Source organism: Pteropus medius, unplaced genomic scaffold, assembly GCF_902729225.1.
Source record: "Pteropus medius unplaced genomic scaffold, Ma_sr-lr_union100, whole genome shotgun sequence".
NCBI classification, from domain to species: domain Eukaryota; kingdom Metazoa; phylum Chordata; class Mammalia; order Chiroptera; family Pteropodidae; genus Pteropus; species Pteropus medius.
The window spans coordinates 5,289,989-5,305,572 of NW_024340696.1; the positions used below are offsets into that span (position 1 = coordinate 5,289,989).

At 34.0% G+C, this 15,584-nt stretch overlaps 2 protein-coding genes across 3 annotated transcripts in view; one reads left to right on the forward strand and one right to left on the reverse strand.

The window, feature by feature from the left end:
• ANO3 (anoctamin 3) overlaps positions 1–15,584 on the forward strand; it is a 331,395-nt gene that overhangs the window by 268,690 nt on the left and 47,121 nt on the right. For both annotated transcript variants that reach the window (XM_039865959.1, XM_039865968.1), the window contains one exon: positions 2,052–2,112. In XM_039865959.1, coding sequence (XP_039721893.1) covers positions 2,052–2,112 — 61 coding nt within the window. The remainder of the gene's footprint in view (positions 1–2,051; positions 2,113–15,584) is intronic.
• On the reverse strand, positions 1,403–14,535 carry MUC15 (mucin 15, cell surface associated). Its single transcript, XM_039865976.1, has 4 exons — positions 14,281–14,535; positions 7,613–8,340; positions 5,525–5,674; positions 1,403–3,599 (listed from the first exon to the last, which is right to left on the reverse strand). Exons 2-4 carry the CDS (start codon positions 8,301–8,303, stop codon positions 3,439–3,441), a joined length of 1,002 nt encoding a protein of 333 aa, XP_039721910.1. The 5' UTR covers positions 8,304–8,340; positions 14,281–14,535; the 3' UTR covers positions 1,403–3,438.

A 15,584-nucleotide genomic window follows, 5' to 3' on the forward strand; every position in this document is an offset into this window, starting at 1 on the left:
TATGGAGAAGGTATTCCTTTCCTATTAGGCAGAAGGCCTCTTCCAGCTTTATTCTCCTGCCAATCACCTATGATCTAACCTTGAGCCATCTACACTGTGCTTAACTCTTATTTCTCCCTCTTCCCCATTTTCATTCAGCAGCTCTTAAGTCAGCATCCTAAATGAAGCCCTTAACACCTCAAGCTATAACCACAGGCTTCTAATTGCTCTTCTCATCTCCATGGTCTCCCATATCATAACACATCCCACATGTAATAGCTTAGTGGATCTAACACAGTGATTTTATACTTTTACAGTCCTCCTTGGGGCAAGTTCTGAAGTCTTTCCTATCATTCCAGCTTTATCTCCCATTACATGTATGTAATCTCACATTATATGGATATATATATAACACAGTGTCACTTGGATGCATTCTAAAAAGTTAACATTTTAATTTATTGAGTTAAAAAATGCCTGAAATATTTGTAAACAAACTTAGCAAGAAAAAAAAATAAAAAGCTTTTTCGAGGGAAATATTGCATGAATGATGACAAATGCCCATACAACACAATTGTTAAGTATGGAGTTTTACTTGCACTTTTATAAAAGTGTGGCTGTTTCTGAAGCAGAAAAGAGCCACTTTTAAGTCCCCATTTGTAAAGTCCCTGTTCTAACATTCTAAAAGGCCGTTTCCTGCACCAGGTCTGTTTATAAAGGAAAGCAGACAGTGGTTCAGCTGGTTGGGAGCAGCAGGCGTCACTATGGATTGCCTTAGAAACAAAAATGAATTCCCCTGCTGGGTAGAATTTTATGAGCTCTGTTGGAGAATTTCTTTATGGTCCTTTTTCTCTCATGTATGTAATATATACTGATGATTCTTATGAAAACCAATTTTTATAGCACTTTTAGAAACTTCAAACTTTAACAATCATAGAAGTTTAGAGCCAACAAATACAGCTTGAGCTTATCCACATACCATCACAATGAGCACATCTTTTGTGTGATGATATTTTCAATAATACTACATTACAGGAAAATACACCCTACTTTTATCTGTTTTATATATTGTTTTCAATGTGTTCCAGGTGTTACAATTAAAATACATGTCAATATTGTTTAAATACCCCCACTGAGCAGCCTCTGAACTGTAGACTTAGCAAAGAAGACAACATTTTCTTCTCACTTTCTTTATAGTAATGTTCTTTAGCCTCTTCTGTGAGGATAGCACACCTATTTTCTTTATAGTTTCTTTGGTATTTATATGACTGCCAAACATGTATTGTCTTGACTGTATCCATTTAATCTCCCTCAGTAACTTATAAATATAATGAGAACATTATGCAAATGAAAAGAAGCAAAGGTCAATTGAATTTACACTTTATTAAAATCAAACAATCCTTGTGACCCTGAAAATTGTATTTAATAACATCATATAACTGTACATTGTTCTTTATAAAACTTCAGGTGATGTCTGATTCAAAAACACTTGGACTATTACATGTTCAGTGATTTATGAAACTTCTTAAAAATAACAAAATGGAATTCATTATCTCTTATAGCCACTACTGGACCTATGGACCATTCTGAAAGACATCAGAGAGTAGGAACACTGTGATACCTTTCCATAGCAGTACAGGCTCACTAGAGGAATTCTGCATTTTTCAATTTCCTCAATCCTGGAAGCTTTGCAAAAAAAAATTCCAATTAGGTATGCCTCAACTGAAAGCTAACTTCCTATAGCTCACACTGTAGTTTGACTCTCTGTGGCACACAGATTCTTCCTCTGGAAATAAAACCACTTCTGAGAAGAAATGAAGGTGGAGTCCAAAGGGAATGAAAAGGAAGAGAGAAGAAAAGGGGGAAAATGCTGATCTCTTAACTTTCTCCATGAGAAAATCACATGAAATAGTTGCAGAATCCATGAAATGACCTAATATTTTATATTTACAAACTGTAAAATAATGTGATTCCATTGGGAGAATAAATCAGAGTACCTAAATACAAACAAATAGCAATCACTGGATTATTATAAACAACAGAATGACTAATAGTTTTGTTTGTTTTCCATTAAGGTGACATATTTGTTTGATAATGGAGGGACAGTCTTCTTTGCTATTTTTATGGCAATATGGGGTAAGTATGTTCTTCCATTATTTACTTCCTAGCCCTCATATTCTAAGACTATTGTTGTATTTCTTCATATACACATGCGCACGTCCGCATACATCACGTATCAATTCAACAATAAAGTCTCTTGCTTTGTTTGCCCTCTTCACACATTCACTGATTCTTTGGGAATTTACCTCTTCATCTAATCCTCTGATCCCTAAAGCCTCAGACCTTCCTGTACTAAGGAGAATATTTTTTCTTGCCAAAAGCAGGTGGTAATTAAAAACAAATTGAAACATGCTAGAATCCAAATTAAGCTTCTTATATTTTCCATCATGAAAGTGATACTCGGAAAATGTTTTGTTTGCTTAACATTTCCACTCATCTATTTTTAACCTTATACTTAATATATTTAGAGATGAAGAATCTATTCCATATGTGATTGAGCAATAATGTCTGATACATAATAAATTCTGTTCCTATCTAACATATTAAAACTGTAAAACTTATGTTCAGGTACATGGTTTAGCTGACTTTTTCACCATGTTTCTCATTGAATTTTTAAAGTCCCCAATTAATTGATGCCTAAAGAAATCGAATAGGTTGAAATTCCCCCACCCTTTGAAGAAAAGCAATTACTTTCCTGGTTTAGTTCAGCCTTCCTAACATGGCCCTATTGAATGCAAAATTATTGTCAAGTTGGCAGCTCAAGGTCTTGACTATGTATGTGCTGATCCAGAAAAGTGCTATAATATAGTACTTTAAAATGTACTATAATATAGGTCTCTTACTCCCATTATTGTAGTTTTCCAGAAAGGGAAATTTTGTGCCATACATGCTTTTTAGCTTTAAGTCAAAAATTAAAAAAAAATAAATAAATTCCTTCAATAGAATGTCAACAGTGATGTATGGCATTAGAACCATAGAAGGAGCAGTGAAGAGTCAATCCATTGATTTTTGCCCTCCTTCCCCCCAAAAAAGTGAAAAGGTAGTTTTGGGTCTCCATGTTCATTGAAGGATGTTTTAAATTAAATTATCAAGCATGGCAATCGAGGTGAAGTGTTTTAGTCTTACTTGATTCCACAAACATTTCTTACTAAGAAAAAAAAATTGACCAAAATACAAATTAAGGTTATTCAATTGTTACTTCAGCACATCCAAAAATGTTAAGAAAGAAAATCTGTTGGATGCTTTATCCTCTCTTTATATTTCCAATACTAGTCTCATGCTTTATAGTTCTTGGCACAAGCCACATGACAGTGATCTTGTTTCAGCTTTTGGAAGATGGGCTTGCAAAAAGGCCAGGTTGTAGATGAACACTTGCCATCTGAAGCCTTCTTCTCCTTAGTTTTATATTGAGGTACGAAGTGGAGGTATGTCATCCATAGGAATGCCATCTCGTGCATTTTCTGGTCCTGGTGACATGGATGAATCATTCACAGTTGGGTTGTAATAACTAGAGTTCCCAAAACTCACATCGTAAGGTTCCGGTGCATTGTCTAATCGCAAAACTAAGAAAAGTAACAACAAAAAAAAATTTGTTTTATAATAACAGTCTGAAAGATACTTGCCTAGGCATATGGCAGACCATAGGAATTGTTCTAGATAAGATGTCTATCTTTTATATGGGCTTTTCAGATATTTTAAAGTTTTAAATAAGTAGATATTTTTCAAGCCACATTTCTTTCTAAGACCAAGGGAACAGTTTAACTTCTAAAATGTCTCTTCTGGTGGACCAAAAATAAAAGAACAAATGAAGAGATCACAAGAGTCAAGCACTACTTTGTATAATGAAATATAGATAAATGCCTCATTGACTTTTGAATCTCAGGATTTCAGGGGCTTGTCAATATGCTCTGATTTTTTTCCCTGTGGTAAAAAAAAAAAAGAAAGAAAGGAAGGAAGAAACAACAACAACTTTTAAAAAGTTAAGAGTGTTAATTTTAAAATCAGTGTCATTATTCTAACACGTGTCTCCATATCTTTATAATTGAGCCCTTGAACGTGGAGACAGAGCAAACTATTTGTAGAAGCTTATGTTTCCTTCTCATAAATCCAAGTTAGTCAGAAGCTTTCTGACTAATATAGGAATTTTTTCTTTTTTAACAAACAGCCAATTATTATTTTCTTAAAGCTTTTGAATTTATTTTCAAAGAAAACTTGGCGTGCACAAGGTACTTTTAAATACTAAAACAGTGACTAATTACTAATTAGATTAGTAATCTAATTATTCAGTGAGGTATCTTCATATCCTACCTTTTCCTTAAGCCATCTGTTTACAAACTGATCTCCTAGAACGTTAGGGATTTGGGAGAAGTATCACAAATCTGTCTTAAAGGAGGAAAATAGGTGATATGATTGAGTTATTTTCTTATGCCTTAATAACAACATCTTAAAATATATTAACTTAATAGACTGAGTTTTGTATGTGAGTATAGATAAAGAAAAAATTCTGAGTTTTAAGAAATAAGTTTGGAAACCCTTGTTGTTCAAAATCTTATCCTTTAATTTTGAAAACCGCCACTTTTTGGTTTATATGTATTGCTAGAAACCCATAGACAGAATTCAGTTAAATTTCCAAGAAGTGGATTTGGTTCTGAAAAGAAGTATATGTCAATCACAAAGTGAATGCATCAGAAATCAACATGACTTTATCAGTGGGACTAACCAGGGACATTTAACTACTTTTATGGCAGCAAGAGTCCCTTATGTAAACCAGAAGACAATTGTGTGTGTGTGTGTGTGTGTGTTTTCCTAAAGTATAAAAAAAGATGAGTCAAGCATTCAAAGTGATTTCATTTTTCTTCTAAACACTGTATTATTAAGATCAAGCTCAGTTCTTTATTCTTAGCAGTTACATTCTTATTCATAGGTATTATAGTTCTTTTCCACCACAGAAGTGGAAATTTCCTGAATTAAGGTATATTGTGACTTTATGTACCCAAATATGCAACTTTATAGAAGTTCTATTTTAGGGACTTATTAAAATAATAAATTTAGACCTACTGTGTCTGTGAAACTTGGGAAAAGCTCCAAATTAGAATTCATCTTTGTTCAAATTACTGCTACTAATAAATCCAATGATGGCAATGAATGGCTTTGCAGTTACTTGCTAACAAAACTGGCCATTTTTTTTCTTCATGTCATACCATTATCTTCCAATTCTATAGACATATTTTAGGTTCTAGGATTATTATTGAAAGCCAGTTGTCATGCAATGAACAACAATTGAGCAACAAATGAGCAAATATCTTTAAAATTTTATTCGCAGGTCCATAATTATTTTGGTTATGTTATTTGATAAACAGAGAGTAAATCAGAATAAATCTGCTCTGTTTTTGTCACATGAATCCCTTCTACAAAACGCAGTGACCATTAGCATCTTCACTTAATTAAAACCACTGCGTGCAGGTGAAGTTCTGAAAGTTGTTCTTACCTGGTTCGTTTCTGTCATCATAAAGTCGCCGATGGGAAAATGAATTAGTTTTCTTTTTTCCACACAACAAGTAGCCAACAAGACTAAGCAACGAAGCACCCAGAATAGCACCTAAAATGGTCCCAAATACAACGCCTGTATTTCTATTATCTAGAGAACAACAAAAAAAATAATTTATAGGTAAGAAATAAAAAATGATTCAAAGAACAGAAATATATACATATAGAATTTATGTGTACCAAAAAAATGTTTAACAATGTTTTTTAAACGTTAAAGGTGACAATGTGTGTGTGTTATAAAGTACTGAGTATTTGAAATAGATTGATAAAATATACTTCCCGATAAAACAATACTTTAAATTTTGAATTGCCTTAAAATTCTTCCAGCTCTTAGTTTTATAACTGTATCTCATTACTTATCAACACCGATAGTACAGAAATGCCATGTGTATGCTCCATTAGGACATCCTTTCTCTCTTGAATGCTATATTGTTTTTAGTCAACTCTGACTCTCAAATGAATTTGAATGATGAAATGAATTTTGACCTTGTTTACATAATTCAAAAGTGAAAAACTAAGGGAGAAAGTGGATAATAGAAAATAAATTCACAAAACTCCAAGCGAAAAGGTACTATAAGGAAAAGGCAATATATCCTGATAAGGATATTTTCAAGTACAACAAATAACAAAAGATATTTATAATGCTTTGCACATCAGGAACAGATGTGTAAGTCAGAGTTTAAGAAAACCCAAAATTTCATTCTATCATCCTGTTTACCAAGTACCTTATTTGAAGACTGTCATCAATAAACTTACTGCTCATATTCACTTACACTCATATTCAGTGTATTTTATTTTTAATTTTTTAAAAAAATTCCTCAAGAAGCTTACTAATTAGGTAGACAAGGGGTCTTATAGAATCTCTGATTCTGTATGAAACCCCATTTATTGAAAAAATTAGCCTTCACATTGGAAAGATAACAGCAAAATTATTACTGAAATAAAAGGGAAGCAAAGTTAACTTTTTTTTGTTTTAATTAAAGAGCAATGGTAGAAGTACTCAGTGTTCTCAATATGTCTGTAGAATTTAGGAAGAGAAAGATAATATTTATTAAAAATATTTCTAATGGAATATCAGTATGTGTAAGTGAAATGGTGTGTCAAATTATGTGTGATAAAGTTATAGCTAGAATGAAATATATATATATATATACAATATATTAATTGTAGTGTATAGTAAAGCCTAGATTTCAGAATTTAAAACTTTCCCCGTATACTAGCAACAACTTTCAAATAGGAATTTGTATATAGGATTTGGTGTTTACATCATAATATAATTTATAAATAAGTTACATTGAAAATTAGTGAGTTCATGAGGAAAAAAAAAGTATTTTTTTAATCTCAAGTAAACAGAGACCTGATAAAATAAAACATAATGATTCTTCATTAAGTATTAGAGGTCTTTTTTACATTGTTTTAAAGCTTAATGTAATCTCTAAAAATGAAGTATAAAAATGTCTCCATAATACATTTTTCTTGTGATACTCACGGCTAAATTCCATTTTCCTGGTGGTCAGTAGGTATTAAACTAAAAACTCAGGAGGATTTCCTATTGCTGAATTTATTTACTTTTTTAAAAATATCAACGTTCTGTTTTCCTGTGATTGCTATGTGGTATCAGATAATTTATAAATTTATTTCATTCAATTGCTAAAACCCATATATGTATATTTTTTAAATACAGTATTCCTAAAAGCATATGAAATTTCTGGTAGTCTTTCTAAGATTCAGTAAAAACTGTTATACAGTATCTCAAAACTGTATCAATATTTAAGTCTCTATTTCTTTTCAGCCTAACCTACTTCTTATTTTGTCCCACTGCCTCATCTGTTCCCATACTTATAGGGTCAGTCATGTTATTCACTGAAAATAGTGAAGGGATTTTAGAACTTAAATCAGTATATACTAGAAGTGAGAACCACCTGCGCTATTGCAGTCTCCTCCTTTTTTTCTTGTCTGACACTTTCCTTTGATGTAATCTGTATGATTTACTTGGAGATTATTTCAAACAAAATCTGTTTATATTTACCTTCTTGAGGGTCTGATGTATTTTGAAAGATTTTTGAATTATTGGTGAATTTTAATGTGGGCTGTAGAGTCATTTCCTTATAGGGGGTAAACCCCGCCAAGTTATCACTGGTTATGGGAGGCCATCCATCTGGTTCTGTTGTCATGGGGTTCAAAGATACGGCAGTTGGTGCTGACGAGAAGGTGCTAACTGTAGTGGAATTGTTATCAGGAGTTTTCATGGTAACATTGACTGAAGACCAAGTAAACTTTTCTGAAGACACAGCAGATGTAGCATTGGGAGGTGCTGAGACTGACAGAGGATTTTCGTCTGCTACAGATGAGTTCTGAGGCGATGTAGCAACAAAGCTGTGGGTCAAGGGAGGGCTTGTGGAAAATATCTGCATGGGTCTCGAACTCCTGGAAGAGTTGTCTGTTGGCAAATTATTGACGAAATCTGTTGTTTCATGGATTTTATTTGATGGATCCGAAAGAGAGGAATTATTTGCTTCGGGGTTAGAGGTTTCTATGTTTTCTTTATTTGATTTTAAGTTCGGTTCACTTTCCAAAGGAACAGATTTATTCGCCATTGTTTTTAAGCCTTCTGCGATGTTTTGTGTTGTGGTTATTTTGAGATGTTCTTCCCCATGGCTTCCTAGTAGTAGTAAACTAAACAAGGTTGAAATCGACAGAATTTGGGCTGAGGTCAACATTGTAGCCTTCTTTGATATAGGCGTTAGTAAGAGAAATCTGGAAGAAAATAATAATCTTTTCAATTATTAAACTATTGAGGTTTTTTAAAAATAGATTTATATCTTTAAAGTGATAAAAATCTGGAGACATAATGCTGAGATGATATACCATACTCTTAATTCCAAAAGTTTGTTTTCTTTGAATTATATACTAAAACTACAATAATTGAGTTCTATTTTCTGGATAATATTTTATTCTTCCTTCCTCTAGAGTGATGCCATGCAAAACCTGTATCAAGCCAGACACTACTCTCCACTATTTTAAAGATCATTTAACTTGGAACAAGTTAGAATATACACACAACAATATATGGACTGCTAAGTAAAATTTTTAAAATATTATAAATATAGTGCATATAGAGCTGGCTGATTTCTTCGACCTATTTAAGAAAACATGTTCTTTACAAAGATGTAATTTGGCATATTTATTATGAAAATGAAGTTACTTAATATATATTAAATGTACCACTTTGAGTCAGTCACTTGAAAAGATTTTAATGCCTAATTTGAGTTATTTGAATTTGAAATTAACATCTCTTTTTTCACAAGGCTTTTCACTTCATGATGCCCTTCTTTCTATTAATTTTAAATTAGGAGAAATCAGAAAGACTTTTAGATTTTGGTTTTTTAATCATATTTTTTCTTGTGTAAATGAAGAGTCTGGTTGGAAGTGTGTGTGGAAAAATTTATCTAGCTAGATAGTTGCAGGTTTAGGGTTTGGAGTCATGGTCCTGACTTGCAATCCAGGCACATCATTTTGCCTCTTAAGTGTGGAAGTTCCCCAAATTCATAGGTAGGAAGGTCAGAGGAAAAAGGGTTTTGAAATTAGTTTTATATTAAAATTATGGCTGATAAATAACCTGTGAAAAACAATCATCGTAACAAGCAATTGTTTTATCATCATCATCATCCACATAAACATACCAATTTCACATTGTTGTTCTGAGGACTAAATGAGATGATTTAGCTAGAAGTACTCCGAACAGTATCTGGCCTAAATTAAGCAGTTAATAGATATTAACTTTTATTTCTTATTAAAATATAATAATATTTCGTGTCTTACAGTTTACAGAGTTTACAATATCATCTCACTTGATAATCACAATGATCCCATGAAACAAAAAGAATAGCTTGTATTATCCCCGTTTTGCAGATGAAGAAACTGAGGTTCAGAGTAGCTAGAGCTGGAGGCTGGTAAATGCAGGAGGCAGCACTGAAAGGCGAGTCTTCCAACTCCTACCTAATTAGGTGCCAAAATAGTGTTTTAATTGAAAAAGTTATTCTTTAAAAAAGATATTAAACTATTCCTCCTCAAACAATGGAGTGAAAACTGATGTACTTTGCATTGAACCTTAGAGTTTACTTTTCACTAAAAGCCTCCAGGATCACTAAGATAACAAAATAGAGGATATGCTACTGCTATTATTTAGGTCCAATATTACTAGCTATTTCTTAAAAGTTCTTGACGATTTCTCATGAGGATCTGAGGAACTTCTAAGCACTCCTTATGATTATCATTTGGTTTTAAGTCCCCCGCCCATCTTTATTTAATGATTTCTTACATAATTGCACAACTTAAATATATCTATAATACATCCTGATGTAATTTTTTTCTTTAAAAGCTTTTAGCAAAGCAGTCCATACCTGTGGAATCCCGAGGTTTTAGAGATATAATATCTGTCATGTCCTATGCTTATCACTTAAGAAAAGCTATTTAAAAATCAAGGCAATCAGAAATATAAGAACAATCATAGGGACATTATTTACAAGTGTCTCCATCCTGAACATCCATCAGTAACAGATTGGATAATTAATTGTGTGATATTTATTTCTGGAAATTAACAAACACAGAGCCTAAAATGCCAGTTGTACTGTGTAATTCCATGTATATAAAGTTCAAAAACAGGCAAAAAAAAAAAAATAGAATGGAAGTGGTTACTTGTGGGAAAGATGGAGATAGTATTAATTGGGTGGGCATGGAAGGGCTTCTGTATGCTCACGATATCCTATTTATTGACCTGGTAGGGATTACATAGGTATCTGTATTTGTGATAATTTTGCTTATTTATTTTACATTCACTTTTCTGTCATAACCAAGAAAGTTGACTTAGATACTAAAGATTGTTAATATACCTGGAAAACATATTGCTATTATACATATATTATATCAGATGCTTTGCACGTTTTCTCATTGAATTCTTACAATCAAACAATGTGGAAGGGATTATTAATGCTATTTTACAGATGATTAAATGGAGAAAAATATAAATAATGCGTGCAAAGACACACAGCTAGTGACTGAGAGATAAGGTTTGGATTCAAACCTTGCCATTAAAGCTTGTAATCTTACTCATCTGTGTAAAAAGTTACAAAGGAATCTAAAATTTGGTACTTTGCTTTTTAGTACCTTTTCCTATCAACATTTTCTTAACATGCCTTCTTCAGATTTTATGATTTTAACCAGAGTAACTTATAATGCCATTTTTAAACACTTGGAAAATAGGGCCTTCTACCTTAAATGCCTCTCAAACACACTAAATATCCTAATTTAAGAAAATCTGAACAATTGTCTATATGGTTTCTAGATGGACACTTTTACTCTGTAGTTTACAGATTAACATTAACAAAACACGAATGATTATCCCCAAGACCTATAGTTCACCAACATTTCATTAAACTGATGCCTTATGTAGCACTTTTAAAATGCAATTCCATTTAGGTTTAAAATACTCACACATGCTTTTTCAGAAACATCTTTCTCCTGTGAACTCTGTCAGGTTCACGGCACACATTATAGCCTTTTCTTTGGGTGCTGCCAGTGATTTGATTGGTTTATGAATTGTACTTGGCCACCCATCTTGTCATCATTATGCAGTTTGATTTGATTTCCCTATACCTGAGCTTTCTGATTATTTTCTCTTCCTAATGAAGAGGTCACCAGAGAAGGAAAAGCGGCCCTTTGCTATTCTAATTTTCTCAATATGCCACGAAGAACATGGCACTGAACTTTCGCTTCCTTCCCGTAATGAGAATGCACATATGAAGCAAGAGTCAACAAAATGAGTTTTGTTGTTCTATTTCATTTTACTCTTAACATTGAACCACCAAGGGGATGTCTCTACCCTTCACTCAGCTTTAGATTGCAGTGTGAAAACCTGAGGTAGCAATACCCCAAATGAGCTAAGCGTTCTGTTACTGGCTATAATTTATCCCCAGAGAAAAGAAAGGGAAGAGAGGGATAAGACAGTGTGCTGTGAATACCATTTAAAGTTTTTTTCAAAATTAATACAGTTGCGGGTAAGGCTTTATGAATATTGATTTATTTCTGTTGTCCTGATGTGGCAGCAAGGGACAACTTTGCTTCTGCTCCATGGCTTCTAGGGAAACCAGGTTACACCTTTTACTCAGGTCCTTTCATCTTAAAAGGATAGAAGCAGCCAGGAATTGAAGCCATCAACTGTTTAGAATCCCAGCCCTGGACTTTTGCTGGAGCAAAGACTAAGCAACTTTAGTTAAGTTTGATTCCATTCTTATCTGAACAGAAAGTTCATTGTAAGCAGCAAAGGCTAATGGAGGAGGAGGCACAGAAGCTCCAGAGGACAATAAAATGAAATCTGTATTCCTTCTCTTTGCACTTGCCTCTCAGCCTCTCCCCAGCTGTAGCTTTTAAATACTTAAACTGTGTTATATCCTTGTTACGTAAAGCTAAGTTATGCTGGATGATGGATGGCATACTTGCGTGTGCTCAAGTTCATCTGTCAGCCAGGTACAGTGTAGAGGCAGACAGAAGGTGGGATGAAAGAACAATGAAATTGTAGTGGGAGAGATCAGGAGAACCAGGCACTATCATTTCCCCTTCTGTTCTTTGCCCTTTCTTGCCCCTAGGTGGAAGCTCCTAAGAGGAATTTTGAGGGTGTAACATAGGAAAGGAGCTAAGGTCACTACAAACTTGAAAAACTTCAAAGATTAGAATTATTATAAAGGGAACAGAAAAAGAGGATTCCCATCCACTTTGTGATACCTTAACACAGATTCTAAATCTTTCTGTATATATTGTTTTTATTGTTTCTAGTATATAACAACTTAAAATATACTTTAAGAGAATGTGAGTTTCACTTAAAAAAAATAATAATAATTCCTTTACATGGAGAAAAATGAACACTTTCTCTCCTGTCTTTGGTGTTGGCACTAAAAAGTGGTTTCACATTACTACTTTTGTATGGAGGGATGCAGAAGGTGGTGAGAGAAAAAACTGTGGCCATTATGGGAAGCAAATCCACACTTTCCGTGCATAATTTTGCTTCTCTTTAAATGCATAAATTCATTATCCTGCCCAGTTTTCCTGTTGTAACTGAGTTATACCCATTTTAAACCAAGCTTTGAAAATGAGGAGGTATCTTGGTTTGTGTCAGGTAATCAACCCATGCAAGGGAAGAAAAATGCTAGTCATTCTAAACTCCATCAAAATAAAAAATTTTAAATAAAAACATTACTTCAGGCACACCAAGGGGATAATATAAAAACATCTTTCTGCAATAAAATTACTGAAGAGTAGACACTGTGGTACCTCTCTCAATTTCTTTTGACTACTTCTTGTTAGAGATCTCAGGCTACAGAGTCAGATGGGTTTTGTCTGTCTTTGTCACAGGAAACTCAGTCTGACATGTAGCCAATATCCCAAGCAGAGGCTGAGTGTTACTATGAGTGGCCTTTCCAATCTTGGACTGTAGTTTTCTTTCCCTAAATGAAAGAGCTACAGTAAAAGAGCTCATAAGGAATTATGCCTCTATAACGCCTCTTTTGTGAGGATTTTGAACAGGTGAGAAGACTTAATTAGCCATAAAGTAGGATTGTACTGAGTACCTTAGGCATATCACTTCACTTTTGTTTGCTTTAAAAAGAAAGAAAGAAAGAAAAAAAAAAAACCACTTGACTTTCCTTCAGGAAAAAAAAAGTTTCAAGTTTGGGAACATTATTCTAATTAAAAAACTAAGATCTGCATAAATCCAGGAAAATATATAGAATGTCATACTCCCTGCTGACTTGGGCATTCTCAGTCATAAATGTTAATATTGAAATAATTAAGTTAAAGAATGTCAAGCTGAGAAAAAAAGAAAGATTGTGTCTCTACAAGAAATATTTTGGACCCAAATTCCCAAACATGGGGCTTTCAGCCTTCTATCAAGTTTCATTGTAAAAATAGCCTCTGTGGATCAGTAGAAAGTGGGTGAATGGTAAACTTACATCCCCTTTAATAAAAGGAGTCTTAAATAGCCACGAACTGAAAATAATTTCAAGAAACTTTATTCACATCTTTGTTCCATAGGATGTCTTCTGTAGCAACTTATTTAGGCTTTTAGATTTCCAATGAGTGGTAGACATGTGCATATATCATGCTAAGTAATTTGGGAACATAAGTAATTATATACACAAAATTTTGCCAATTTTTAAAGAAAGTCTTTGGGAATATAATTCAATGTATTAATTTTTTTTCCAAAACTATCATATTCTAATACTTTAGCAACAACCTTTAAGCCCAAATGCATAATTTAAATCTAAATATTCAATTTATATTCACTATTTCTATTTTAAATATTTTGAAATTTTTACTAAGGTATGGCCTAAGGAAATTCTTTCATAGCCATATATGTTTTAAGTAAAGTTATTTTAGTTTCTTAGCTAGTTTTATCACCTAGTAAATTTGGCAGTAGTTCTTAAAGTTAACTCAATAGTGCAAATGCTCATTTGGAAGGTAATTACTCAATGAAACAACTCTCTCTCCTTATACAGTTTTCTGTAGCTACTTGCCAGACTGTTCTGTCAAAAGTTGAGCCTGCTTTGATTCTCTTTAGAAAATAAATAAAAGAGAGAGAAACAGGCAAACACAGAGATGGGAAAGGAAAAATTCTATGTAACCCAGCAGCTGGCACACACTTACCTTCAGGTCTAGGAGGCATTTACAAACAGGAATTGAAATACCACAGCTGTCCTGGCTGGAATAAGTCTGTCTTGCCTTAGAGAAAGCGGGTGAGTTAAGTGTGATGACGTCCCACTAAGCAGGGCGGGGGGGCCAGAGAAAGAAAATTAGGTAGGGCTGGCTGTACCTTGCTTGTGTAATAGAGCACCCAGGAACCTGACTGACCTGCTTCTCAGCTGTCAGCATGAAGATACCACCTCATTCAGGCCTAAGAAAAACAAGTCCAACCCTCCAGCTTTGATAGGTTGATTGTCTTGACTTCGGGGCAGGCTAGTTGTCTTGAGTGGTGGCAAACAAGGGGCATTCATTTCTTGTTGTAAAAAAAGGACAAAGACTTTGGTAACATTTTCTGGTGTATCAGGAATTTCTGACACATGCTGGGTTCTCTCTTTGCAGGTGAGGAAACCAAAAAGAGCCACGCCCTGCACCTGTTACTGTGTGCTGGACGTGTGGCATTCTCCTGACTCAGAAATGAATATTTCCCATAGTAGGACACCCTGTTTATGTACTTAAAACCTAAATGGAGAAAATGTAGTGGAGTCAGTAGTGAAGGGCCTGTCTGCAGTGCACTGAAATTGATTTTATAGAAATTCATCTTGCTGATCACAAGATGAATTAGTGTGTATTGGGATCCTTGAGAAAGCTGTAAGCTTTAAGTTAAAAATAATCACCAGGATTCAGATGGAGTTTTTTTGCTGACTTTCAGGAGTTTGAGGAGTAACTCGGTCCTGTCTGAAAATGGCCACATGATCCTGACTAATCCTGGGAGCTTTCTGGATGAAGTAGTTTCCATCCTGTATTCTCCCGGCTTTTATTCTCAATTTAGAAGCTGGAGAGTTTCAGAAGTGCTCGGGAAATGCTTGATTAAATACTAGAGTCGAATAACAACCTGGCATACTTCCTCACTTCCTTTCACGGCTTATGAAAGGGAGAAGAGTGAAACTGCACTTTCTGGGATTTTCGGCACATCAGTATGTGGGGACTGGCGCCAAGGTCTGTTCAGCTCAGTATGCCTGAGGTTCATGCTTAGTTTCTGTTGTGCAAGGAGATATGTTTCCAGTTGCTGAGAGAGAAAACGAAACTTTAGCTAAGGTTCAGGAGCTTCAAATTGAATGCAAAGAATCTGCCCAGTTAATTGGCCCCAGGAAAGAACAAGGTAATTCTATAGTTTTAAATTTTCTGAAGCCCAAAGCCCTCTTCAGAGTTTGATTATAAATTAAACCAACCCCTAAAAAAAGGCTTACTCAAAGGATATTTATGCTGTA

What these genes read in the sequence shown, in the direction of transcription:
- MUC15 (XM_039865976.1), bottom strand. Translation starts at nt 8,303, where the DNA reads ATGTTGACCTCAGCCCAAATTCTGTCGATTTCAACCTTGTTTAGTTTA. An exon ending in TACATCAGACCCTCAAGAAG is followed by an intron (nt 5,675 to 7,612) that starts GTAAATATAAAC and finishes GTTGTTCTCTAG; the next exon opens with ATAATAGAAATACAGGCGTT. An exon ending in TGATGACAGAAACGAACCAG is followed by an intron (nt 3,600 to 5,524) that starts GTAAGAACAACT and finishes TACTTTTCTTAG; the next exon opens with TTTTGCGATTAGACAATGCA.